This window comes from Enhydra lutris, unplaced genomic scaffold, assembly GCF_002288905.1.
Source record: "Enhydra lutris kenyoni isolate GAN:26980312 unplaced genomic scaffold, ASM228890v2 scaffoldscaffold43, whole genome shotgun sequence".
Lineage (NCBI taxonomy): Eukaryota > Metazoa > Chordata > Mammalia > Carnivora > Mustelidae > Enhydra > Enhydra lutris.
This window is the reverse complement of record NW_019154127.1, coordinates 11,779,805-11,803,925: the sequence shown is the minus strand read 5'-3', so window position 1 is coordinate 11,803,925 and position 24,121 is coordinate 11,779,805. Positions and strand designations below refer to the sequence as shown.

Sequence of the window (24,121 nt, the reverse complement as noted above, 5' to 3'; positions counted from 1 at the left end):
CTTAGTGAGTTTATCTTGCTGCTTTTTAAATTTTATTTTTAAAAAGATTTTATCTAATCGGATACAGAGAGAGCGAGCACAAGCAGGGGGAGCAGGAGGCAGAGGCAGAGGGAGAAGCAGGCCCCCCACCGAGCAGAGAGCCCAACACGGGGCTCGATCCTGGGACTCTGGGATCATGACCTGAGCCGAAGGCAGACACTTACCCAACTGAGCCACCGAGACATTTTGAAAACCTTTTTATTGACTTGCATAGAAACGTGCACATTTTATGAGTTTAATGTTTGGCCTTGGACATATTTTTCTAAATTAATAGACTGTTTTTTAGAGCATTTTCTGGCTTACAGAAAATTGAGTGCTGGATTCCCATATACCCCTTCTTTCACCAGGTTTTTCCCATCATCTTGCCTTAGCGAGCCAGGCTTGTTGCAATCGATGAGCCGATGTTGATACATTATTACTAACTAAAGTCCATTGTTTTATAAGGATCACGCCCCTTTTGTTGTATATTCTGTAGCTTTTGACCAAAGTGTCATGGCATGTCCATCGTTACAGTAAAACACGGACTAGTTCCAGTGCCCTTGAAATCCCCTGTGCTCCGCCCATTCAGCTCCCCTGCGGCTCCCCAGTCGTTGACAGCCACTGATCCCCGTCTCCATAGTTAGGCTTTTCTTTCCAGAATGCCGTGTGTTTGAAATGGTGCAGTACCTAGCCTTGTCAGAGCCTTGAGAGTGTTTTGCCCGTTACCTAGTAGCGCAGATCCAGAGGAACCCGTCAGGAGTGCAGGGGCTGGGCCGTCTGGGGCCTCCCTGTTGTCTGTTTGCTCCAGCAACCGTCCTAAAGGTTCCACGCTGAGTCCCTGTGCTCACACACCCTCAAGCCTGGCTTTTGGAGCGCTGAAGGTCCACGGTCTGATGCAGATGGTTGGCCCTGGTCGTGTTAGGGCTGAATCAACGAGAGACGGACTCGGTGGTGACGACAGTACATGAGTAGTCTGTTGTCGTTAAATGCAACGGTGTTGCGTTTGCCGATGGGCCCCAAGTCAAGTCTGGGCTGACCGGACAACTGGTCTCAAGGTGCCCGTCCTCGACAGGTAGCCTCGGGGATCCCCCTGCCTGCATGCTCCCCGTGAGAGCTGGGCAGATCGCTGTCTGCTCAGTGAGACGTGCAGAAGACTTAATGTAATAGCTCTTGGCTCACCGCAGGCGTTATCTTCTCCTAGATAAATACCCAGGTCAGTCTCTCCAGGATCAAAGAACAGGAAAGCCCCCCGAAAGGAGGACATCCTGCTTGGCTAATGAGTCACATTGGGCATTTGGAACGTCCCCTGTTGAGTTTCCTCTGCCACTCTGCCCTGCCCTGCCTAGCCGTGAGTTCTGATAATGTGGTTCGGTGGCACGTGGCTTTCTCCAGACCAGTGGCCTCTGCCTCCCCCGTGAACCTGTTAGGACTGCAAATCTACGCCTCCCCTTCCCAGCGGACTCTTGAGTTCCTGGTGATGAGGGCCAGGAAACAGGTTAGCCGGCACCACGGGTGATTCCTAAGCCTGCTACTAGGGTTTGAGAATGTGGCAACGGGACGAGAGCCGTGGCTTTGAGCCCGGATGGGTGGGTCTGCCCTCATCCAGCAGACTCCAGAGGCACAGATGGGTGCGTGGGGGTGCCCGGCCTCCCCCACACTCCGGGACACCGACCTGGGTGTCCTCCTGTAAACTGAGGGGGTGGGAGGGTCTGTGAATGCCTTCTCCACTCCCTCCCCTCTGCCTCTCCCCTGCTTCCTCTGAGGACCGGGCTTGCGTTGGGTGTGGTGTGTCTGACCTTGATAGTTGCTTTTGACTTTGACCAACAGTGATCTGTGGGTTTGTTTTGACTGGAGAGCACCGGAGACCGTCTCCAGATGACTTGATTCTTGGCTGAGATGTGAGCCCAGTGCTCCTGCCTCAAACCAAAGAGTGGATGGATGTCAGCGGTCCCCAGTGGAACGTTCCACAGGGACAGGAACGTTTTATTTCTGCCGTGTCCAGAGAGGCAGCCCCTGGCCTCATGTAGCTGTTGAGCATTTGAATTTATATAACTATGAATGAATAAGTATTTCATAAATGTCATGAAAAGTATTTGAAGCACAAACGGCCACACGTGGCGCCTGAGGATGGGACACGGGGCTCTGCGGCAGCCTTTCCCTAAATGGTCTTGGGTTAGGACGATTTATTCTGCCTTGAGCACTGTTGCCAGGGAGGTGATCTTTTGGGGACATTGCTATTGTTTTCCTATGCTTGTCATTACCGAAACAAGGTATTTTTCCCTCTTTTAGGCAATTTTTTACATGAATCATTTATTGGACTATTCTAAGACCATAACTTATTTTTTTAAGACGTATTTCTTTACTTGAGAGAGAGCGTGGTGGGGAACCCAGCGCAGGGCTCAGTCTCACGACCCTGAGATCATGACCTGAGCTGGAAGCAGGAGTCGGCCGCTTCGCCGACCACGCCACCCACGCGCCCCACAAAGCCATACTTTTTAAAACTTACCATAAGTAAAGGTTACTTCTTATCATGGCTTCTCCTGTGGGAGATGTAAGATCTCCCCAGACACGTTCTTAAAATTTTAAGTCTCATTTTTAAGTATGAGAAATTACTGCTTAATGTGCCATCCTCTTTTAAAAGTAGCGGGTAAGATTGAGAGTGGAACTTAAAGAAACTTTGTGACTCCGTCATGTGCTCTCCCCCTTCCCCAGAGGCCAAGAAGGCGCTGTGCATCACCGTCTCCCTGGGGGCCGTCCTGGCGGGAGCCGCCGTGACCGCAGTTCTGCTCTGGAAGTTCAGTAAGTGTCGGAGGGGAACCAAGCCTTTGCGGGGTGCCTGCTCTTGTGGGTGGCCTGCCAGCCTTCCTGAAGTTTCTCTCCCCCAAGCAGCTGTCTTCTCTTTCTTCTCTTTGGTGATGGGGACACATGAGTAACCATTGTCATCCAACTGCATTCTGGGTTGTCCTGAGTCACTTTCATGTCTCCTGCTGGTCTGTGGGCTGGTGGGCACTGACCCACTCCGACTGTATCCAGTGCTTCGGGCACTAGGCATTGCCCGGCACTGGGGAGCACAGACTCCCAGCCTCGGGATTCAGCCACACCTGTCCCTGAATCTCGGTGGCCACATCACCGATTACGTGCTGTGGCGTGACTGTCCTGTGCCACCTCGTGACCTGCAGCCGGGCCTTTTCCGTCAGCCCTGGGCGGTGCGGACTCACAGCTTGGATGGAACACAGAGGTCACCTGTGTGTCACAGAGGACATGGGGTGCTGTCCAAGTCCAAGGCCACGGGCCCTCCCACTCGCACCAGGGGCTCCGCTGCTGCTGACTTCCAGCCCTGCTTCTTTGCTGTTGATGGTGGCAAGGACATACCTGCTCCTTAGTAACATTGAGGGGGGAAGGGTTCTTCTCTCCTGTTGCTTGGGACCCTGAGAGAGGATGCCAGAACTTGCGCTGTGTGCGTGAGGTTTTCTCAGCGTCTCCGGCTGACTGGGTCTCCCTCCTGTCACTCTCAAGTGGAGAACAAATGCTCGGTGTCCGGGATAGAGTGCGGCTCGTCGGGAACCTGCATCAGCCCCTCTCACTGGTGCGACGGGGTCCTGCACTGCCCTAGCGGGGAGGACGAGAACCGATGCGGTAAGTTGAGGCAACGTGTGCACCCGTGGAGGCAGCCTCTGTGCCCTGGTGCCCAGACTGCGCCCGTCCTGGGCACCAGGGGGTCACTGAACCGCGACCCAGATGCTCTAACCACAGATGAGGACCCAGGCTCAGAGTGCACTGCTGGCCCAGCCTCACACAGCGGTGGGAGGGGGACGGTGGGCTCCCAAGCGCAGAGTTGGGCTCTGTATTTTCAAGCCGCTCGCCTTCAGCATGGGTAGGGATCTCTTGTCACAGAGAGGTACCTGGCTTTGGCTTTTTATTATTTTCTGTTAATTGTTAGGAGGGATTTCAGGGCAGGTGGAGTGGATGTCCTGGAAAAGGGTGCGTGTGCGGGGGTGATGCCCGTACCCATGGACAGCTAGCCACGGCATGACCCTGAACCCGGCCTGGCCCCTGCCGAAGGGACCGCCCGTGGGCTGTTTCCATGTTGTGTGGGTGGGCGGACGTGGAGGAGCTGGCATCATCCTCCGTGCGTGTAGCTGACCTCTGCCCCTGGTGTGCAGTTGGCTTATTTCTCCTGATGACCTTGTAGTTTGTCCTCCTCTGGCAAAACGTGTGAGCCAGTCTGCCTGGCTGTGGGGGGCTGTGGCTGTGGCCCTGTGGTGCTGCACCCCTGCGTCCAGCTCCCTGCTGCGCCCCTCTGACACGCGTAACTGAGAACCTTTTTTTTTTTTAAAGATTTTATTTATTTATTTGACAGACAAGAGATCACAAGTAGGCAGAGAGGCAGGCATGGGGTTGGGGGGGAAGCAGGCTCCCCGCTGAGCAGAGAGCCTGATGCGGGGCTGGATCCCAGGACCCTGAGATCACGACCTGAGCCGAAGGCAGAGACTTTAACCCACTGAGTCACCCAGGCCCCCCGAGAACCTCTTGTTTTTAAACAAATTTCAAAGTTGCAGTCTGAGGGAGCACCAGGACTATGACCAGCAGCTTTTTTCTTCTCCCCTCAAGTTTGCCCTAAGTCCTCTCCTTTATTTAAGCACGGGGAGGGCTGTAGCCGGCGGGGAATTTGGGTCCCCTGCCCAGTCCTGTGCCCTCCAGGGTGAGGACTGCTGCCTTGCATGCCCTCCCTGCCCAGTCCCGGCACCTGTGGGGGGCACACCGGGGGGAGTCTGGAGAGGAAGGTGGGCCCCGGCCCTGGCTCCGTAGGGCCCCTGGGGTCACCTGTCCCCATGCTGGAGCCTCTCGGTCCTGCGAGCTGTGCTTGCGTCTGGGGAGTGTCCGCACTTGGGCAGTGACCCGCTCACACCTTCAACTTAGAACACAACTTAGTCTCCCCCATGTGTTGTTGATGATGGGTTTGTCACCGCTCTCCTGAGTTGGGGGCCTCGGGGCTTGTGGAGCGCGGTTCAGCTGTCCTGTGTGATGGCTTTTGGTGTCTTCACATGTGGGCACGCACGTGTGCAAGGACAAACTCCAGCAGACTTGCTGTGTCCTGCAGATCCTCCCCTTCCTCCCTCTCTTCTTAATGGTTAAGTTGTGTTTTTTAAAATACTTTGAATTAATGTCCTCAAGCAGATCAGCATCAGGAAGTACCAAAGGATATACAGGGACAACTCTGTGTCCCCCGCTGTGCTCACACACGCACGCACGTACACACATGTACACACACACAAACGCGCGCGTGCCCGTTCACCAGCCAGTCGCGCTTCTTTCTCGAGCAGCCGTATGAGTTCTTGTTTCTCCTTCCGGAGACTTTTTAAGTGAGAAAGCATTTGAGTGTGTGTCTGTTTCCTGCTGCCCTCCTTTCTCAATGCCCAGTGCCCAGCGGACGGGCAGGTCTCGATGGCACAGGTGACACATCCTGGGGACCATTTCTGTGCTCTGGTGTGTCGCTTCAGGGCCCTGGGAGTCCCCTCGTCTCCATGGACATGACGCGCGTGTTCCAACCGTAGGAGCACGTCGGGGAGAAACACCCCAGAAATACGACCGCCGGGTCGGAGCGTCGGCATGTGTGTAATTTGATCGACCCAGCTGCACTTGGGGTTGTACGACTTCCGCATCGATTACCGATAGAAAAGGAGATCGGTGCACACGGCACTGCGTGTGTACTCTGTATCAGATCAGAGCACGCCTTTGACGTGCGTTTAATTCGTCCCCCCTAGAGCGGAAATTACTGTCAGTGAAATGCGCGTCTCCTGACGCTGCAGCATCACCCGTCCCGGGAGAGCGTTCAAGTGCACGTGCGGAGCGTTCCTTTCCTCAGAGCATACCTGCTCTCGAATATGCGGATGGGTATTGAATTACACGAACTGCTAGCCTTAGTTCGTGGTCTGCGTCCGTGGCCGTGGTTTCCGGGACCGTTCAGTGTCACAGGAGATACTGAAGCGCGGCTCGGGGTGGCCCGGAGAGCACGCTGTTTCCTACGCTTGAGATTGGCTGGGAGGGGGGACCTCGGGCGTTCTCACCACGGAGGAAGGTGACAGCGGTGTGAGGCGCTGGGCACGTCCGCCTGCTTCACAGGGTGTGCGTGCCGCCCCCAAACGCCAGGTCGTACCCCTCCAGCATAGGCGATTGTCCTTGGTCAGTTACACCTCAGCAAAGCCGAATAAGTTCCTAAGACTGAGGAAAAGAATTTGAACTTGAGACCATCTTCAGCTCTCTGTTGTATCAACTGTCATGTTTCCCTACTTAGCATTTTTTTTAAAGTTTTTGTGTGTGTGTGTGTGTGTTTTTAAGTTTATTTATTTATTTGAGAGAGAGAGAGAGAGTAGGGGGTGGGGGGAGAGGGAGAAGCAGGATCCCTGCTGAGCAGGGAGCCCAACTCAGGATTCGATCCCAGGATCCCAGGATCATGACCTGATCCGAAGGCATGATGCTTTACCGACTGAGCCCCCACAGGTGCCCCTTCAAGTTTTTACTCAAATGCCAGCTAGTGAGCGCACAGTGGAATATTAGTTCCAGGTGTACCACATAGCGATGGGACACTTGTGTCCACCCCCCGGTGATCGTCACAGCCTGCGTCCTCCTGACTCCCCGTCACCTCTCCCTGTTAGCATTTGATCACAGAGACATCGGAGAGGGAAAAAGCCTGTAAAATCACCACAAATCCAGAAGGCGGTGTCTCCTTTGCTTTCTGATGTGCCGCAGGATCTGTTTTATTTTTAATTTTGGAATTAAGTTTAATTCCAGTGGCTTCTTAGAAAACCTAGTGGACCTTATTTTTCAGCAGTGTTGAGTGTGTAGAGGATCGAGCATTTGGTCCGGACTCCCTGGGTCCCCGCCCCACACACACCTGCCCCATGTTTAACACGTGCGTTGGTAGGGGGCTTTCATTTTAATTGATGAGCCCATGATTAATACATTCTTCTTAATGAAGAGTGAGCTGAGTTCTTAGTTCACGCTTGGGTTCTTTCTTGGCATGCGGACAAATGCATAATGTGTTTGCATTTGGACAGTGGGTTTGAATAATGCATCGTGACCCGTAGCCACCATCACGATATCATACGGAGGATTTTCACTGCTCTGAAAATCGTCCGCGCTCTGCCTCTCCACCCCTTCCTTCTCTGGCCCCCGGCAACCACGAATGGTTTTATTATCTCCGTAATTGTGCCCTTTCCAGAGTGTCACCTGTTGGAATCCTATGCCTCGTAGCCTTTCCAGACAGGCTTCTCTGACACTCGCTGTGATAGGCACTTAAGCTTCCTCCCTGGCTTTTCCTGGCTTGGTGGCTCTTTTCTTTTTAGCGCACAGTCGTAGTCCATTGTCTGGCTGGAGCACAGCGCGTCTGTCCGCCCACGGAGTGTGGCCCGGGGTCTGTGGGGTCACTCATCCCGGAAGCATCAGGAAATAATGAGCCTGGAGCTGCTGGCTTCGCAGGGAGTGCTCTGGAAGGTGTCAGGATGTGCAGTGAGCTGTGGCCACAGACGGGCGGCGAGAATGAGGTCTGCAATGACCAGTCCTCCTTTTACATTTGCCATCCCATGTTTCCCGTCCCCAGACCTCAGAGCGCGGTTTCGCGGTTTCACAGTTTCACATGCTTTTAGACTTTGCATGGCGTGCAACAGAGCGTTTCGCGGCGGGCCCTCTTTCACGGCCCTTTTCAGGGTCGTTTCTTTTAGTTCAGGACACTGGTCAGTCCTGCGGCCGCACGGGCTCCCGCTCTGTGGCTGTGCCCGTCTCCACGTGGCGGCTCACACAGGGAACATTCTCGGGATCCTGGATCCAGAAGGCACCGGAATAAAGCGAGGCTTAAACTAGGTCTGTAATGTTCCGTTTCTTTCAGCAAAAGAGCTGGGGTCGTTTGGGTCATGCGCTGCTGGATTAGAGGTAGAGCGTGCGTGAGGGCGCCGGGCACAGCTTGGGACGCCCCGCTGGGACCCAGGGTATAGGGCATGAAGGGGTCAGCTTGTTCAAAAGGATCATTTAAAGGTCATTTTTAAGAAACCATTTAGCTTTTTCATTTGTTTTTAAAAAATCAGCTGTATCAAGGTGTAACTCACATACCATGAAATTCATCCTTTACAATATACAATTTGGGGACACCTGGGGGGCTCCATCTGTTAAGTGTCTGCCTTGGGCTCAGGTCACGATCTCAGGGTCCTGGGATCAAGCCCCGCATCGGGCTCTCTGCTCAGCGAGGAGCCTGCTTCTCCCTCTGCCTGCCTCTCCCCCTTGCTCGTGCACTTTCTTTCTCCCTCCTTCTCTCTGACAAATAGATAAATAAAACCTTAAAAAAAAAAACCAGATTACACAGTTTGGCGGTTTTTACACTTCCACGTAAGTGCGGCCATCCCCGCGTCAGTTCTGGAACACTTCCGTCACTTGCTAAGGGAAGGCTGAGGGGTCCCCCGCCCCGGCTCGTCCCTCCCCCACCCCAAGCCCCACCCGCCCCGGGCCCCAAGCAGCGGCTCACCTGCCCTCTGTCGCTGTGGATTTCCTACTCCGCACAGTTCACAGAAACGGGGGCGAACAGGGGTGCAAGCGTGGCCAGCACTTGGCTCCTTTCAGGGCTCGGTGGTACCCCATGGTGGAGATGGACTGCACTTTGTCCGTTCCTCCGCTGGTGGTCCCTTAGGTTTCCCCGCCTCTGGCCATTAGGATTAATGCTGCTGCTGAACATCTCGGGCGGTCCTGGCCCAGCGCCTGCATTCGGTTCTGGGGGGTAAAGAGCACATGAGAGCTGAGAAGGGATAGACCGGGGATGCCCCCTCAGGGGTGGTCCGTGCCTGGGGAACAGGGACCCGGTGTGGCCCACTCTGAGCCTTTGTGTCGAGGGCTGGGGGCTCGGGGGTGACGGACAGCCTCCCGGAACTCACAGAGCCTCTCCCCTGCCACAGTTCGCCTCTACGGCCCGAACTTCATCCTCCAGGTGTACTCCGCCCAGAGGAAGTCCTGGCACCCCGTGTGTCAGGACGACTGGAGCGATAGCTACGGGAGGGCCGCCTGCCAGGACATGGGCTACCGGTGAGTGTGGCCCCAGCTACAGAAACCCGGGAAGGATCCTCTCCGTCCCTCCCTGGACGTCCTGGCACACCAACGCTGGGACAGTGGTCTCCTGCCTAGGGCTGGCTGGGGAAACCAGCAGGTGCCCACTGCATCCGCCCGCTCCCCCGCCACCTTCCTGCATCTAGTGACCAAGATTCACTGCCATCCCATTCCACTCCTCGGGGGTCACCAGGGTCCAAGGTGCTAGCTGAGGGTCTTGTCTTGGTGGCTCTTTTCTCCAGGAGCCTCTAGGCAGAGTTGAAGCCTTAACCTCCCCAGCGGTCCTCGATGGGACCTCGGTGGAGATGGGCAGGGGTGGGTCCCTGGGGGAGGTCAGAGGGAAGAGATCGTCCTTGACTTTGACTGTGCATGGTTGGGGGAGGCACTGAAGCCTTTGAAATGGAGAGAAGTGACATCAGATTTCTATGGAAGAGAATTCAGCCCTGCCTGGGGCCGCGGGGAGGGTGGGAGAGGCAGGAGGGCCCTTCCCAGGGGCTCCCAGCCGGAGGCTCACCAGAGCACCCGCTGGAGGGCATGGCAGCCGTCAGGGCCCACGGGGAAAGGCTGGGCTGTGTTACCTTAATGCCACCACCTCTTCCTTGGAGTGTCCCCACATGACCTTTGTGCAGTCCGAGGGGGTTCGCCAGAGGCCGGTTTTCAAAATTAATTACCACTTGATAAGAAATTTGGCATCTTAGCTAGTGTACTATTTCAAAATGCCGTTCTCAGATTGCAGTCGAGTGACCTAGTGAGGCCCCCTCGCAGCTCAGGACCTGATGGGATTTTATAGCTGGGTGGGTTTCGGCCTCTGTCCATTTCCTGAAGTTCCTGTGCTCACACTTCCTGTCCTCGTGGTTTCTTTATCCTGACCGTGGAGCTCCCTGACCCTGGGAGCTTAGAAAAAGGCCAGTGGAGAGCTTTTACCTGATACTCCTGGGTTGTTGCTGGGGACGGTGGATGGGATGGTTCTAACCCACGGTCACTTGATTTGAACTTGGGGTTTTGTTTTCCAAATGCCCGTTGGTGTTTCTCTTAATCGGAACCCCATGCAAGAGAAGTCTGATGATGGGCACAGGACTTGGGGCTGCTTATCAGGAAGCCATTATTTTAATTAACGTTTTCTGCCTCTTTTAGGAATAGTTTTTATTCTAGCCAAGGGATCGTGGATGACAGCGGAGCCTCCAGCTTTATGAAGCTGAACACAAGTGCGGGCAATATGGACCTGTACAAGAAGCTGTACCACAGGTACTGGGCGATGCCTTTCCCCCTCTAAGAAGATGGTAACGAGCGACTGGGAGACACCGCGGGGAGTCCGTGCCGAGGCTGCTTTCCCTGAGCCGGAATTCTGGGTGTCGCTGAGTTTCTCGTTGGCGGGAGATGGGACTTGTAAGCGGGGCTGGTTGCTCTGGGTTCATTTTTGGGGAGCAGATGAGGGTTATTTACTGTTGGTGCCCTTGATGGCATCGGATAACGTCGTAAAATGGAGAGTTCTCCTTACCGCTTTTCTTTTCTTTCTTTCTTTCTTTTTTTTTAAAGATTTTATTTATTTATCTGACAGAGAGAGAGATCACAAGTAGGCAGAGAGGCAGGCAGAGAGAGAGAGGAGGAAGCAGACTCCCCGCTGAGCAGAGAGCCCGATGCGGGGCTGGATCCCAGGACCCTGGGATCACGACCTGAGCCGAAGGCAGAGGCTTTAACCCACTGAGCCACCCAGGCGCCCCCTTTTCTTTTTTTTTAAAAAGATTTTATTTATTTAGCTGAATGAGAGCAAGTGAGCATAAGCGGGAGGGGGAAGGTCGGGGGGGCAGACTCTCCACAGAGCAGGGAGCCCCACACAGGGCTCGATCCCAGGACCCCGAGATCATGACCTGAGCCGAAGGCAGACGCTTCACCGACAAAGCCCCCAAGGCGCCCCCTTACTCCCTTACTCTTTCTTTACTCCCTGGACATTAGAGATGTACAGGCTACGTGCAGGGTGTGTGTCCAGAGAAAGCCTCAGGGTCGCAGCCCGGGGGACCAACTGATCGCACTTTGCGCGGGTGTTTGCCAGTTTCAGCCCAGGAGTCCTGCTTCCCGGAGACCCCATCAGTGTCCTGCTGTCTTCCCGGGATCATCATGATTACCTGAATGTTCTCTAATGTAAAAGTCACACAGAGTCCTCTGTGCGTAAGCCTTGTCCGCTCCCAGGTCCCTATCGCTCATCCCCAGGTGGCCAGCCAAGCCGGCTCCTCCCTGTCGGCCAGCTGCCGGGGCTGTCCTCGACTCGGAGGGTGAGGTAACCAAGCCGCCCTCCTTTCCTTTGAGTGGGAGGCTGGCCGCCGTGTGCATTCCTGGTGGCTGCTGACCGCGGTGCAAGGGGGCTGACTTCCGCCCAAGCTGCCCAGCCTGGCTGTCCCCAGGAATGTGACAGGGTGAGCCCGGGAGGAGAGCTGAGCTCGCCAGGTGCAGGCATCAAAACAGCAGGGCTGTGTTCTGCTAAGCGCAGCTGCCGGGGCTCTTCGTAAACGCTGGTGTCTCCGTTCTGCGGACCCTTCCCTGCGGCATCGGGGCTGAGCAGGGACGGAAGGCTGCCTCCTGGCCACGAGAGCCCCGGGAGCTCACGAGGTGGCCGCCGGGTTGGCAGGGAAGACGAGGAGGTCCGTGGCTGGCATGGGGTGTCCCGTACATGAGGGGCGGGTGGAAGGCTCCTTCCTTTGCGTTGATACCCGGGTCGCAGGCTCCCACTGGGGTCGCCCGAGCGGCCGCACGCTACATCTCCACGGAGAGGACGGTCGGCTTCGTGATTCTCAGAAAACATCTTCTCTTCATGGGAACGTGGCTTCTCTCGGGGTGGTTAAGCCCCGCAGCCCAAGACCAGCAGGACCCTCAATGTCCGGGGAAGCACGGGGCCCTTGGTGTGAGGGTGGCCGAGGGGACCTCGTATGTTGGACTCGGGCTCGTGTTGGATCATTTTGGGGAGGTTCCAGGAAGCAGGGCTTGGCTCTGGACCGGGTGCGGCTAGGAAGCGAGGGTGATTTTGTGATTGGACTCTCAGCACTGCTTCTGGAAGGGGTGGGCGTGAAGCCGGGCTACTGTGAAATTGGCAAATGGGTGCCACCCTCCTGGTGGCCAGCAGAGGGGGCTGTCGGTGACCGTGTGGCTGGGACGCGGTTCGTGCCAGCCCGTTAGGGCTGATTCTCTCCCTCACTATGGAGTAGTTGGTCATTCATCTTTCAACTGTAACTTTAAGCACTTCCTCCCAAACGAGTAACTTTCTCTGGTTCCTGAGCCAGTGACCAGCTGCCCTTGCTTTCCATGCGGTTGTAAAGCAGGAACCCGGAACTTTCCGGATGGCTTCCGGACAAAACCAGGGGGTGACTTCGAGTCCTGGGAATGAAAATCGTAGCCATGTTACAGGGTGCCACTCTGACGTGGTGCCCTTCTCATCCCACTCTACAGATGGGGAAACTGAGGCACGGGGAGGTGATGTAGCCCGCCCAGAGGCACACAGTGGAGACTTGAAAGCCGAGCTTTGACTCGGTGCCCCCATGTAGATCTGCTCTCCTTGTCCGGGTCTTCGGTTGTGGGTCCTTCCACACTGGGGAGGCCGGGCCGCGAGAACATTGGAAGAAAATGTTTATTTCTAAGTATTTTGAGAGTTGAGCATCAGAGCGACCAGAGTGTCCCCTCTTCTTCTGCAGTGACATCTGCGCCTCGAAAACAGTGGTTTCTTTGCGTTGTATAGGTAAGTGATTCGCGATTACCCCTGCTTTTTTCCTAAACGGGGAACACGCTGTAGGCTCAGAAACGCCTCCCCGGTGTCTGGGGAGGTGGGGGGATGGGCTGGGATGTGCCTGGAAGCCTTGCGTCCTGCCTGAACCCCAGTTCCCTGCAAGGAACACCCTTCTGGGATTACGGTGTGCTAGAGGAGCCTTCAGCCTTGGGTCCAGAACAGCCGTCCCATGAGGACAGGCAGTCTCGGGAAGCTGATGGGCCCCCCTCTCCTGCCCCCCCTCCAGGTGGGCCTGGAGGCCGTGGCTCTTCCCATCTCCGGGCTGGGATTACTTATACCTTCCAAACCGTTGTCAGTGTGGGAGGCACGTCCCTGTGCTCCCCTCTCTGGGGTGGCCCAGCCCTGTTTCCCAATGGGATATGGTTCCAAAGCTCAGCTTTTCAGGAGGTGAATCCAGTAGCCACTCCCGGGGGGCTGAGTGACCCTGTGGTCCCGGACGCCGCTTCCCAGCTGGGCTCAGCTCAAGCTTCTTCAGGCCCTAAGAGAGCATGGTGCCTGCCCCATCCTCCAGCCCTCGATGTCCACCTCGTGGGGCATGAGACCCCCACGCTCCAGCAGTTTGTAGGCGCATTGGGGGACACTGACGGAAGCCCAGCTCCTTTACACTGTCGGGGATGGGGACAGGTTAGGGGACAGGAGGGGCTCGGAGATTGAAGTCCCCTGGGACTTCACCCTTCCAGCCTCCCTTTCTCGTTTGGTCCTGGTCCACGGTGAACTCCCTGTGCTTCCGAGGCCCCCGCCCCACCCTCCCCCTCCCGTTAGGAGGCTCTGTCTTGTAAACTAGCATTTTCCCCACTGGTGATCCCGAGTTTCCACAAAGGAAGCCTTGTCTCCCTTTCTGGCAAAGAACTTGGCACAGGTGGCACCAGGCCAGGCCAGGCACTGAGGATTCACACTCCCTGCCCCCCCCTTCCTCCCTTTCCTCCCTCCTCCTCCCTCCTTCCCACCCTCCTTTGCTTTGTTCAGGAATCTTGGGGCCTCTGAGCATTCAAGCAGGCCCAGGCCCCTTGTTATCCAAGATCCCCGACCTGGGTGTGCAGGAGACCCTGACAGGATCAGGGCCAAATGACAGGCGGCATCGAATGCCGGCAGAAGCTTCCCCGGGGTCTGGGAGGGGTCCGGGGAGCGTCTAGGACGCACACTGTCGAAATCCAATGCAAATGAATGGGACTGAGAGGCAGCCGCAGTGGCCCAGCAGTCTGGCAGGAGACGTGGACGTGGGTGGAGTCGGTGGGGGCAGCCCTGCTGGTGCTCACGGCACGGTGCTTGCATTTTCAGAGTGCGGGGTCACGGGGAAGACGATGCGCCAGAGCCGAATTGTGGGCGGGAGCAGCGCGTCCCCAGGGGACTGGCCCTGGCAGGTCAGCCTGCACGTGCAGGGCACCCACGTCTGCGGGGGCTCCATCATCACCCCCGAGTGGATCGTGACAGCTGCCCACTGTGTGGAGGAGTAAGTCCATGGGGTGAGGGGGTCTCGGGCATGGCTCGGGGCTAGGGGGACCCATGCAAGCTCTGATTTCTTTGCCTGTACATGGGGCACAGCACCCACTTCATGATGCTGCTGGAGGGTTTGCTGGGCTCGTGCTTGGGCAGCAGAAGCCGAGCCCATCCCCCACCCCCCAGCAGGTGCGTGCGGGTGCCCCAGCATGCTGGGCTCTGGGAGGGCTGCCGTGTGGGGGATGCTGGGAGCGTGACCCCTTCCAGCCTGCGTCCTAGCTGAGTCCTCGGGAGGCCTGGTCTCTCCTGGATGCTCGTCCTCAAGACGGCACACCGGAGAACCTCACGTTGCTCTGCCCGGGGTTCCCTGGGCCCCACAGTTAGGCAGCCTTGGTGATGGTGTTGCCCACGCAGATGGGTGGGGAGTGGAGAGGATAGCCACCATTTACAATGTTGGCCATTTCTTTTAAACATAGAGTTTTTTTGGTCACATCTGTATTTGGGAGGAAACTTCGTGTAGCAGATCTGTTCTGAGTCAGAGTGAGCTTGTGCCCGGCTTGAGTCCCGGCCCTGCCATCCCCCCGCTGTGTGGCCTCAGCCATTCACACAAGGTGTCTGACCACAGTGTCCTCTCTGCACCCCTGCGGGACAGGCGAGCCGCCTCCTCCCAGAGGCTGTGGGGAGGGTGGAAGGAGAGAGGTTTCCCTCCTTACCTCCTTCCTCCTCCTCCTCCTCCTGATGGCTCCCGGATCCGGGATTCTCTTCAAGGGAAACCCCTCAATAAGGCTAATGCCCAGATGGCTGTTAAACCTAGAGTCTAGACATTGGTGCACATTTATTGAGCTCCTGCTGTATGCCAGAAGATGCCCTACCACATAAAGGTAGGTGAGACCCTGTCCTGCCAGAAATGAGGTGTGAAACCTCATTTTGGAGGCAGCAGGCCGAAGAGAAAGTGTTCTTAGAACCTTTTTGGTTTGCAGGCTGGTGCGGAGCACAGGAGGGAGGAGCTCATGACGACGTAGAGGGGAGGGGCCGGGGAATGGGAGAGCCGGGGACGACCTTGCTGGCCTCCCATGTAGCTTCTAGGGGGTCGTGCCCCTCTGGGACGCCTGGCTCCGGCGTGTGACTTCTGCAGTCACCAGATGAGTTCGCACTGCCGAGACACTGAGTGGCGTTGGGCTCTGTCCTCCAGACCCCTGAACAACCCCCGGTACTGGACGGTCTTCGCGGGCATCCTGAGACAGTCTTTCATGTTCTACGGACACGGATACCGAGTGGGGAAAGTGATTTCCCATCCCAGTTACGACTCCAAGACCAAGAACAATGACATCGCTTTAATGAAGTTGCAGACGCCTCTGACTTTCAACGGTATGCCCCCGTGTCCCTGGGGCTCGGCGCGTGCGCCACTTGCGCCGCATCTTAAGGACAGAGGTGGATGGGAACGAACCCCGGGCCGTGCTGACCAACCGGAGGGAGGGGTGCGGAGGGCTGGCTCACGGGGCGACCTACCCCTTACAGAGCGATGATTTCATCAACACGCGGAAGTCAGGAAGGGGCCCCAGCCACAGCCCCGTGGACATTTGGGATTGGCCGCCTTTGGTTGTGGGGCCCTCCTACACGGTGTAGGACACAGAGCGGGAGCCCTAGCGTCCACCCCCAGAGGCCAGCAGCGCCTTTCTGCTGTGACAACAGTGTGTCCCATCGCTGGACACATCCTCGGGGCGACATCGCCTGTAGTTGAGAACTGCTGGTCTAACGTTTGTCAGTACTTTCCGTTTTCACGTGACCCCCCCCAAAATAAGCCACTTCACAGTTTACAACAGTAAAAAACATGCAGGGTTCCCCTTGGGTTCGTGTTCGGCCGTTCTAGTCCATGCAAGGGTCCCTGTGGAATGTTCCAGCCCGCTTGGGTACAGATGAGGCGGAGCCTTGTCCCTCTCCTCGAGGTGTTTGGATTCAAGTTGGGATACGGTTTAGACCCAGAAGGAGCTGGTCGGTGGGGGTGGTGTCCGGCAGAGGCCTCCGAGGTGCAGCGGGGAGCGCCCTGAATGTGAATGTTTAGAGGCAGTAATTCCATTTGCAAGTAGCGTAACTCCAGAGAAGGGAGCACCCCGCCTGTAAGAAGAAGGGGTGCAGGGACGGGAAGCGGGAGTGCCAGAACACGTCGGGATCTGGAATTTCCCATGAGCGACGGTGCTACCAGGCCCCGCCACGCACAGGTGGGGAAGGGCCAGGGGAAGACCGTCGCGGGAAGCCTTCCGTTCGACCAGACCCGCTGACCGTGTGTTCTCTTCCTGGAGCAGACAAAGTGAAACCAGTGTGTCTGCCCAACCCGGGCATGATGCTGGAGCCGAACCAGTCCTGCTGGATTTCCGGGTGGGGGGCCACCCACGAGAAAGGTGAGGTCCCCCGGGACACAGCATGCGGTTTGGAAGTGGGAGGTCTGCGGTTTTAATCCTGGTTCTACTACCTCCTGTTGCAAGCGCTTAGTGGTGCGAGCAGGCATCTTACGTATGGCTCGCAGCCTTGTGAGAAGTGTGTGCGGCGCACGTGCACACGTCCTCTAAAGCAAGCTGAAAAGTTCCAGGCGGGGCAGCGTGGGGGGGGGGCGTGTCGGGGAGGGGCAGGCCAGCCGGGCACCCAGGCGTCTGGTGTGAACACAGATACCGCGGGTGAGCCCTACGGTGTGTGCCCGGCTTCGCGGCGGCCAAGACAGATGGGAAAATCGGCATGGATTTGCGGGGATCCTCCCATGGGCTGGGAGCGCAGCACGGAACAAAACAGGACAGATAATGTCCGCATTTTCTCGTGGGTGTCTGGGGGCAGAATATGGCCAGATAGGGAGCAGGTAACGGAATTAGGGCTTTCAAACGGCAGGAAGTTGTGACAGCAAGGGCCTGGCTGCTTTGAAGAGGTGGTCGGGGAAGGCTTCTTGGAAGAGGCAACATTGGAGCTGAGATCCGAATGACCAGGCTGTTTAAGAGATAAGGGTCAGTGTGGCTGGGGTGCGGTAAGCCGGGGTGAAGGTGTGGGCCGTGCGGGGCCTCACGGGCCATGGGGAGGACACTGGCTTTTATTCTGCTTGAGATGGGAAGCCATTGGGAGGTTTTAAGGAGAAGAACAGGGGCATGGGGGTGACTCATTCGGTTCAGCGTCTGACTTGTGATTCCAGCCCCGGTCGTGATCTCAGGGTCTTGAGGTCAAGCTCGGCTTTAGGCTCCGTGCTCAGAGACGAGTCTAACCGAGGATTCTCTCTCCTGCTCGAACACGTGCTTTCTCTCAAATAAATCCTATGTTGGAAAAAGGAGAATGATGTAATCTGGTGACTCTCTGGGGAGTGCAAAGGATGCAGGCAGGAGGGGAGCTGAACCCCAGTGTGGGGAAGCGTGGCGTGGTCCTGCCTGACCAGTTGGCAGCTCAGCCGTGGGTGGCGGGCTGGCGCGGGGGACACCAGTGCACGTTTGGGGTGGAGCCACCATCTTGCTGATGGAGTGGATGTCAGCAGAGGCGAGAGAGGGACCCAGGGAGGGCAGCTTTGTGCTTCGTGATCTGAGCCCTGGGGTGGGGGGGTGGTAGTGCCACGGCCTGAGCGGGGGAGCACTAGGTGGTGAGCATTTGGGGTTGAGAGCAGGAAGAGGCTCTGTTTTGGCTCCTGGAGCCCGTGGTGCCTGGAGGACAGCCATGTGGAGGTGGCGAGGCAGGAGGGAAGCTGTAGAGACGACAAGGGCCCACGCTGGACGTGCAGGGGAGCCGAGAGGTGGGGCAGTATGTGGAAGCTCCGGGGCCGCCCGGGAAGGGTCTGCGGAGGAGGGAGCCCCAAACCGCGTCGCTGGGTGGTGAGAGGGAGATTCTAGAACGCGGGCGGCCTTCCGGAGCCGGCAGGACTGAGCACGCAGCACCGCAGTGAGGCTGACCCCGCGTCCCGGGACAAGGCTTGGGAGGAGCAGGGAGGGCGGGGAGGGGCAGGGAGGGCGGGGAGGGGCCGGGCCCGTCGGTGTCCTTCGCGGGGGAGGGAGGCCCCGCCGCAGCTCGTGTGGTCCTTCCTCTCAGGGAAGACCTCGGACGAGCTGAACGCGGTCATGGTGCCCCTCATCGAGCCCTGGCGATGCAACAGCAAGTACGTCTACAACAGCCTGGTCACGCCGGCCATGATCTGCGCGGGCTACCTGCGGGGAGGCACCGACTCCTGCCAGGTGAGCGCGCATGCGCAGGCCGGGCCGGGCGGGGCGGGGGGAGGGGCGTCCGCGCTCCCGCACCCGGGCGCGCTCGGGTGGCCGTGGCCGTGCGCGGCGCTGACGCTGGGGACGCGCGTGCTGCCCCCCGCCCCGCTCGCGCCCCCGGGGGTTTATTTCGTCAGCCTGTGGCGGGGTCAGAAGTAAGTCTCTGAACTATGTAAAAGTACGGTCAGCAGTTTCCTGGGTAACTCCTGCCTGGTGCCGCCTAAAACTCGTTACCGGCACGTAGTCTCTGGGGATTACAGCGCTGCCCCTCTCGGGGAGCCCCGAGACCCGCGCCCCCACGCGTGACTCCCACGGGGCGCCCACCTCGACCCCCGCCCTCGGCGCGTGGCCGCTTGTGTGCGCGGGCTGTGGTCTGAACTTCTGCCCTTGCCGCGTCCTCCAGGGTGACAGCGGAGGTCCCCTGGTCACTTTGAAGAGCCGCCTCTGGTGGCTGATCGGGGACACGAGCTGGGGATCGGGCTGCGCCAAAGCTAACAGGCCAGGCGTGTACGGAAACGTGGCGGTGTTTACGGACTGGATTTACCGACAAATGAGGGTAACTTTCCTATCCCCCTCTTCCCCGAGGGCTCCTAGTCTGGTGTCAGAGCCCCGAAGTCTGTGGGGTGTGGGTGTGCAGTCCGCATCGCTCGCTGTAAAGATCTGGGAGCCTTTCGAGTCCAGAGCCCGCTGTCCCCGGGCTGTCCTATGCACTGCAGACCATGCCTCCTAGGTCTGGCTCAGCCGGGTCTGCTCCCCAGCACCCCTAGACTGCTCATACCCAACTGCGGTGACCGGCAGAGAGCAGAGTGAGCCAGATTTCTGTGCCCTGGGCTGGGGGAGCAGCCGGAGTTCCTGGGTATAAGGAAAGGTGGTGATGACCAGAATTGGGGTACAGCTTCCCTGGGAGCCCAGGAGCAGGGCCCACAGATACTGAAAGTTGAAAATTTCCTGAATCAATCCAGAGGGGCCCTGTCCAACTCCTTGACCTTCGTGCTGCAGGAGAAAAAAATATCTGTTGGTCCCACTCACTCGCTCATTTGATTAGAAGTCAGTCTAAGCAGAAACAAACAACAATTGGCTACCTTTTTTATGGCTGAAGAAAACATCATTTCTTTCTTCCATTTTGAACAGGCAAACAGCTAATCCGTGTGCCCTGGTCCTTGGCACTGTGTCCGTGAGAAAGTGAAGGGGCCGGTTCTTCATTCCCCGGGCATCGTGTATTTCTAGAAATGATTGGAAGGTCCTTTCATTGTTATTAAATAGTGGCTTTGTCTGTGTTTGGCGCTCTCCACAGTTCTGCGCAGGCCACAGGCCCTTGCTCCGTGACCCCTCGTCTGAAAGGGGTGACAGGGCCCAGCTGGGTGTGGGCACCTAGGGCCAGTGCAGAACAATGGGTGGGAGGCTGCCCTGTTGGGATCTTCCTTCTGAACCCACTGCGGGGACCACTTCTGGACGCACCTGGGGCTAGTGACTTCTCAGCTGCTGGATGGCTGGCAATAGACAGGGAGAAAGCCGGGTGGGACTGTCAGGGCAAGCTTTTGGGGTCACTGCCGGTTAGGGCTACCTTGGCCAACCCACAGGGGTCTTTGCTGATCATTTTTAGTGCCTTCTCAGCAGCCCCTGATGGTGGCTGGAAACCAGGGGACCAGCCCTTCATGGCTGAAGACAAGATTGCTCCTGCTCGCGAGGGCAAGAGCGCAGACAGAACCCTTGGTTGCAAACACGCCCCCTCTGAGCACGGCTGGGCTGGCGGCCACTGCGCATGGGGTGGGGCACCCCCGAGGGAGACCTAGCCTCACTCCCCACCCCCCTCTTCCTTGGAGAATGTGGGGTGCCATGTGGACCCTCTGGAGCCTGCTAATCACGTGCAAATCGAGGTAACCCCGGGGGAAATCAGGGATGCGTGATTGAAGATACACTGTTGCATGTCAAGTTTCTACGCGTCACTCCCTCCGTGCTCGCAGCCTTGGCCCCGGCCTCGGAAGTAGCTGCTGCGTTCGGCTCCTTGAAATGATCGTCCTCGCCAAGTGCAGACAGCGGCCGACTTGAACTGCTCTGCAGAGTGTTCCGCACACAGGTGTTGAGCAGCAGTGCCTGGGCCAGTGACAAAGAAGAGGAAGGGGCGTTCTGGACTCCCCGAGGCCCCTTCTGCCCTTCAGGCTTCCCAGGGAGGGAAGGGCCATGGTTTGCCGAGTGTGGGGCTTCGGGGCTCTTGGCTGTGAGTACTGCTCAGGCCTGCTGGTTTCCCAGAAGAGAAGGAAGGATTCTTCCTGGGGCTTCACCTTGAAGCGGAAGGTCATGGGGACCCCGTTCCCGGAATCTGCGTGCTTCCTGGGTGGCAGCATCTCGGGGGCCTTCCCAACCCTCGGCACCCCGCCTGCTCCCCAAGTCAGATGTTCAAAAGCACTGTCGTGGTGAGGACGTGTTCCTTCCTTAACCTCTTTTTCTGTGACCACTGTTTGTCTTCCTTTGTATCTTCTTTTGTTTTGTATCTTTTTTAAACTGTAAATTCAGTTGTGCAATATTGTACAAATAAATTATGCATTTTTTTCCCCAAATGTTCATGGAGTCTTTGGCGATCTGGGTGGCGCACAGAACCCGTTTGCCTCTCCTTGGAGGGCAGTGATGCTGGGTAGGTGTTGCACAGCGGAGGCAGGGGCGAGGGGGCTGGTCTGAGGGTGGAGGTGCGGTAGGAGGCAAAGGGTGTGGGCAGATGTGGTCTAATGGTTAGCTTCATCGGCCCTCAGGGCTGGCCTGTCGGTGGTGACCCCCGGTATCTCCTGCCTGGGCATTACCCGTGGCTCCAGCTTCCCCCAGACTCAGGCCCTGAGACCCAGCTCTCTTCATCCAGACCTCTCTGCTCATTATCCCACACATCCCTCTGCAGGGTCAACCTGCCCCAAAATGCATTCAGCGTCTTGTCCCCTACAGCTGTCTTCCCGAAGTCCTTGTTCTTGGGGGCAGTGCTACCTCCTCAGCTCTCCTGGACGCCAGCCCCATGGAGTTGGGGACTGAGCCAGAGAGAAAGACTGGATGAGTTTTTTCTCTGCCCGAGAACAGAAATGCATTCACATCCTTTGCATGGCGCACATCCTGTGGGTCCTACAAACACGACAGGTGACTGTGTTCATTATATCAAGATGTGTTAAAATTACAGAAAAAGTGTTAAAAAGTAAAATAGGTCTTTTTTTGTTAGGCAACACGCTTAAATACAGCTGAGTCTTAGTCATGGTAATCATGGATCAGAAAACCAGCAGGAGCGCTGATTTAGTGAACAGTGAATCATTGCTTCCAGGCGACAAACAGGGAAGGGTGAGGTGCCTATGAGCCTCTGGTCTTTGTCAGCTGGTCTCTTCATGACCTTGTTTTGCAGGTGTCTGTGTAAAGACACTTAATTGACGCAGTAGCACAGAGCTCACGGCCAATGGCACCAGGAGTCCTGGAGAAACTTAGCCACACGCCCGCTTGCCCGGTGAATCACATCACAGCCCAGAGCTCAGGACAGCACCTAAGCGGCTGTTTGAAATCGCAAGAGTCATCAGCGAAAATAAAATGCTGGGAACGTGGCACTAACCAGACCACAAGGAGCGCTTGTGTGCAGCGAGAGCTGAAGCGAGAAGGCAGGGCTTTGCCTTGCCTGTCCTCGGCTCAGAGCGTGCACGTCGGGCGACTCACATTTTTTGGCCACTTTGCACACGTCCGCCAAAGCGTGCGAGTGTTGAGTTTGAAGCTGCAAATAAATTTTAGCAAGTAGGTGGATTCGCAAATAAAGGATCTGCGAATAACGGATCACAAGTCCTACGGTGTCCACATGGGCAAGCCAGCGGACGATCTTTTCAGTTCTAGTTTCCAAGCTGGAGTGTCCTTGTGAGTGGTTTTACTTGTGGATGAGGCTGGTTTCACTTGGAAGATCTAGCCAGAATGCTGAAGCTAGGGAGAGGCTGGTATTTTGTATTAAAATCTTCATGGGGCACCTGGGTGGCTCAGTAGGTTGGGTGTCTGCCTTCTGCTCAGGTCATGATCTCGGAGTTCTGGGATCGAGTCCTACCTTGAGCTCCGTACTCAAGCATGGAATGGAGTCTGCTTCTCCTCCCTCTGCCCCTCTCCCCTGCTCATGCTGTCGCTCGCCCTCTCGCTCTCTGTCTCTGTCTCAAATAAATAAAATCTTTAGAATAAAACCTTTATAAATGATGTGAGTTAATTTACTTAATATAAATAAACCCCAAATACTAGTCAGAAGAAAGTGAAAACAGCAGTATTGATAAAAGTGAGTAATTTGGGTTGGTCATTGTGTTGCCTCTGGCTGTGTGGGTGAGTTCCCAGCACTGAAACCTGTACCCCCTCGGTGTGCCTCCAGCTGAGTTGTTAATGGGGGACAGTCCTGCCTTGAACCCAGACTCCAGGCTGGTTTTCAGCCCTTTCTCTCTGTTCTCCTATGGCTCACCGGATCCCACTCTGATTTCCCTTCCAACCGAGGCCTGGCCCTGAGCCTGGCTTTGTAAGTCGCTGTACACGCCCCTGGTTGGAGCCAAACTCCACGGGGCCAGCCCTCCGCCGCCCCAGACTCAGGGAGGGTGATGTCCGGTGCGACACACACCAGAACTCCTCCCCGCAGTAAACCCGGTGTTCTAAGAAAAGTACCAGAATAAAGTGATATTTAAAAATTCACTGGTGTCCCAGCTTCGTTTTAAGGAACCAACCCCATAAATGGTTATTTGCTAGAAGCTCGCTGTGACAACGGGGACCGAGCTTCTACCCAAGTGAAATCCCACAGAATCGCTCAGGGCTTTCTTCCCTGGGAGGAAAAGACTAGGTCGGACAGGTGAAAGCCAAGGTCCGTGTGCCTTTTGCTGCCCTCCCTGCTGCCCGCTGCCTGCTGGGGGATCTGCCGCTTGCGTTCATTCCGGAATTTCCTCTGAAACAAAAATTGACGTTTGAGGGGCTTTTCTGGCTGGTGGGTTGCTTTTGTCTTTGCTTTTCCTCAAGGATAGTAATCAAGGGCTCAAGCTTCTCAGAAGACAGTCACGGATCCAGAAAGTCCTCTGAACAAATGCTCAGTGTGTCCCAGGCTCCACTTCTGCTCACAGCATTTATTAAGCACCTACGGCATGTCAGACCCGCTGTCCTGGAAAACCATGGCTTCCTGTTTCAGTCAGTTTGGTTCCATCCAGCCCCTCTCGTTGCTCTGCTCCAAACTCAGCCCCAGCCGGTGGGGTGCGGAGCCCCAGACCAGACTCACCTGAAGTGAGGTTTCCTGAGTGGGCACCGTAGGTATTCTAGCATGTTCTTTCTTCACAGATAGATGGCCCTTTGTGTTAGTGCTCTAGGGGGGCAGCAGAATCTGGAGAGAGAGGCTGTGGTCTGGCAGTGTTCCTCACAGGTAGGGGGGTAGGGATGGCAGATGGGAGAACAGGGAGGGCACGTTGACGCCCCTGTCTGAGCCTGGCTGTCCTCTGAGTGAGGAAACCACACCAGCTGACTCCAGAGCTCGCTCTCTCTGTCTCTGGGAAAGGGGACAGTCGACTTGGGAGAAGGGACAGTCCACTTCTCCCTTGTGGATGGCAGGTCAGGACAAGCCCAGGGGAAT

General features: G+C 56.7%; 1 protein-coding gene across 1 annotated transcript in view; it reads left to right on the top strand.

The window, feature by feature from the left end:
• LOC111155673 (transmembrane protease, serine 2) overlaps window positions 1-24,121 on the top strand; it is a 29,205-nt gene that overhangs the window by 4,021 nt on the left and 1,063 nt on the right. The window contains exons 3-12 of the mRNA XM_022515963.1: window positions 2,731-2,817; window positions 3,535-3,654; window positions 8,958-9,084; window positions 10,240-10,350; window positions 12,786-12,829; window positions 14,156-14,327; window positions 15,507-15,682; window positions 16,618-16,713; window positions 18,365-18,507; window positions 18,938-19,090. Coding sequence (XP_022371671.1) covers window positions 2,731-2,817; window positions 3,535-3,654; window positions 8,958-9,084; window positions 10,240-10,350; window positions 12,786-12,829; window positions 14,156-14,327; window positions 15,507-15,682; window positions 16,618-16,713; window positions 18,365-18,507; window positions 18,938-19,090 — 1,229 coding nt within the window. The remainder of the gene's footprint in view (window positions 1-2,730; window positions 2,818-3,534; window positions 3,655-8,957; window positions 9,085-10,239; window positions 10,351-12,785; window positions 12,830-14,155; window positions 14,328-15,506; window positions 15,683-16,617; window positions 16,714-18,364; window positions 18,508-18,937; window positions 19,091-24,121) is intronic.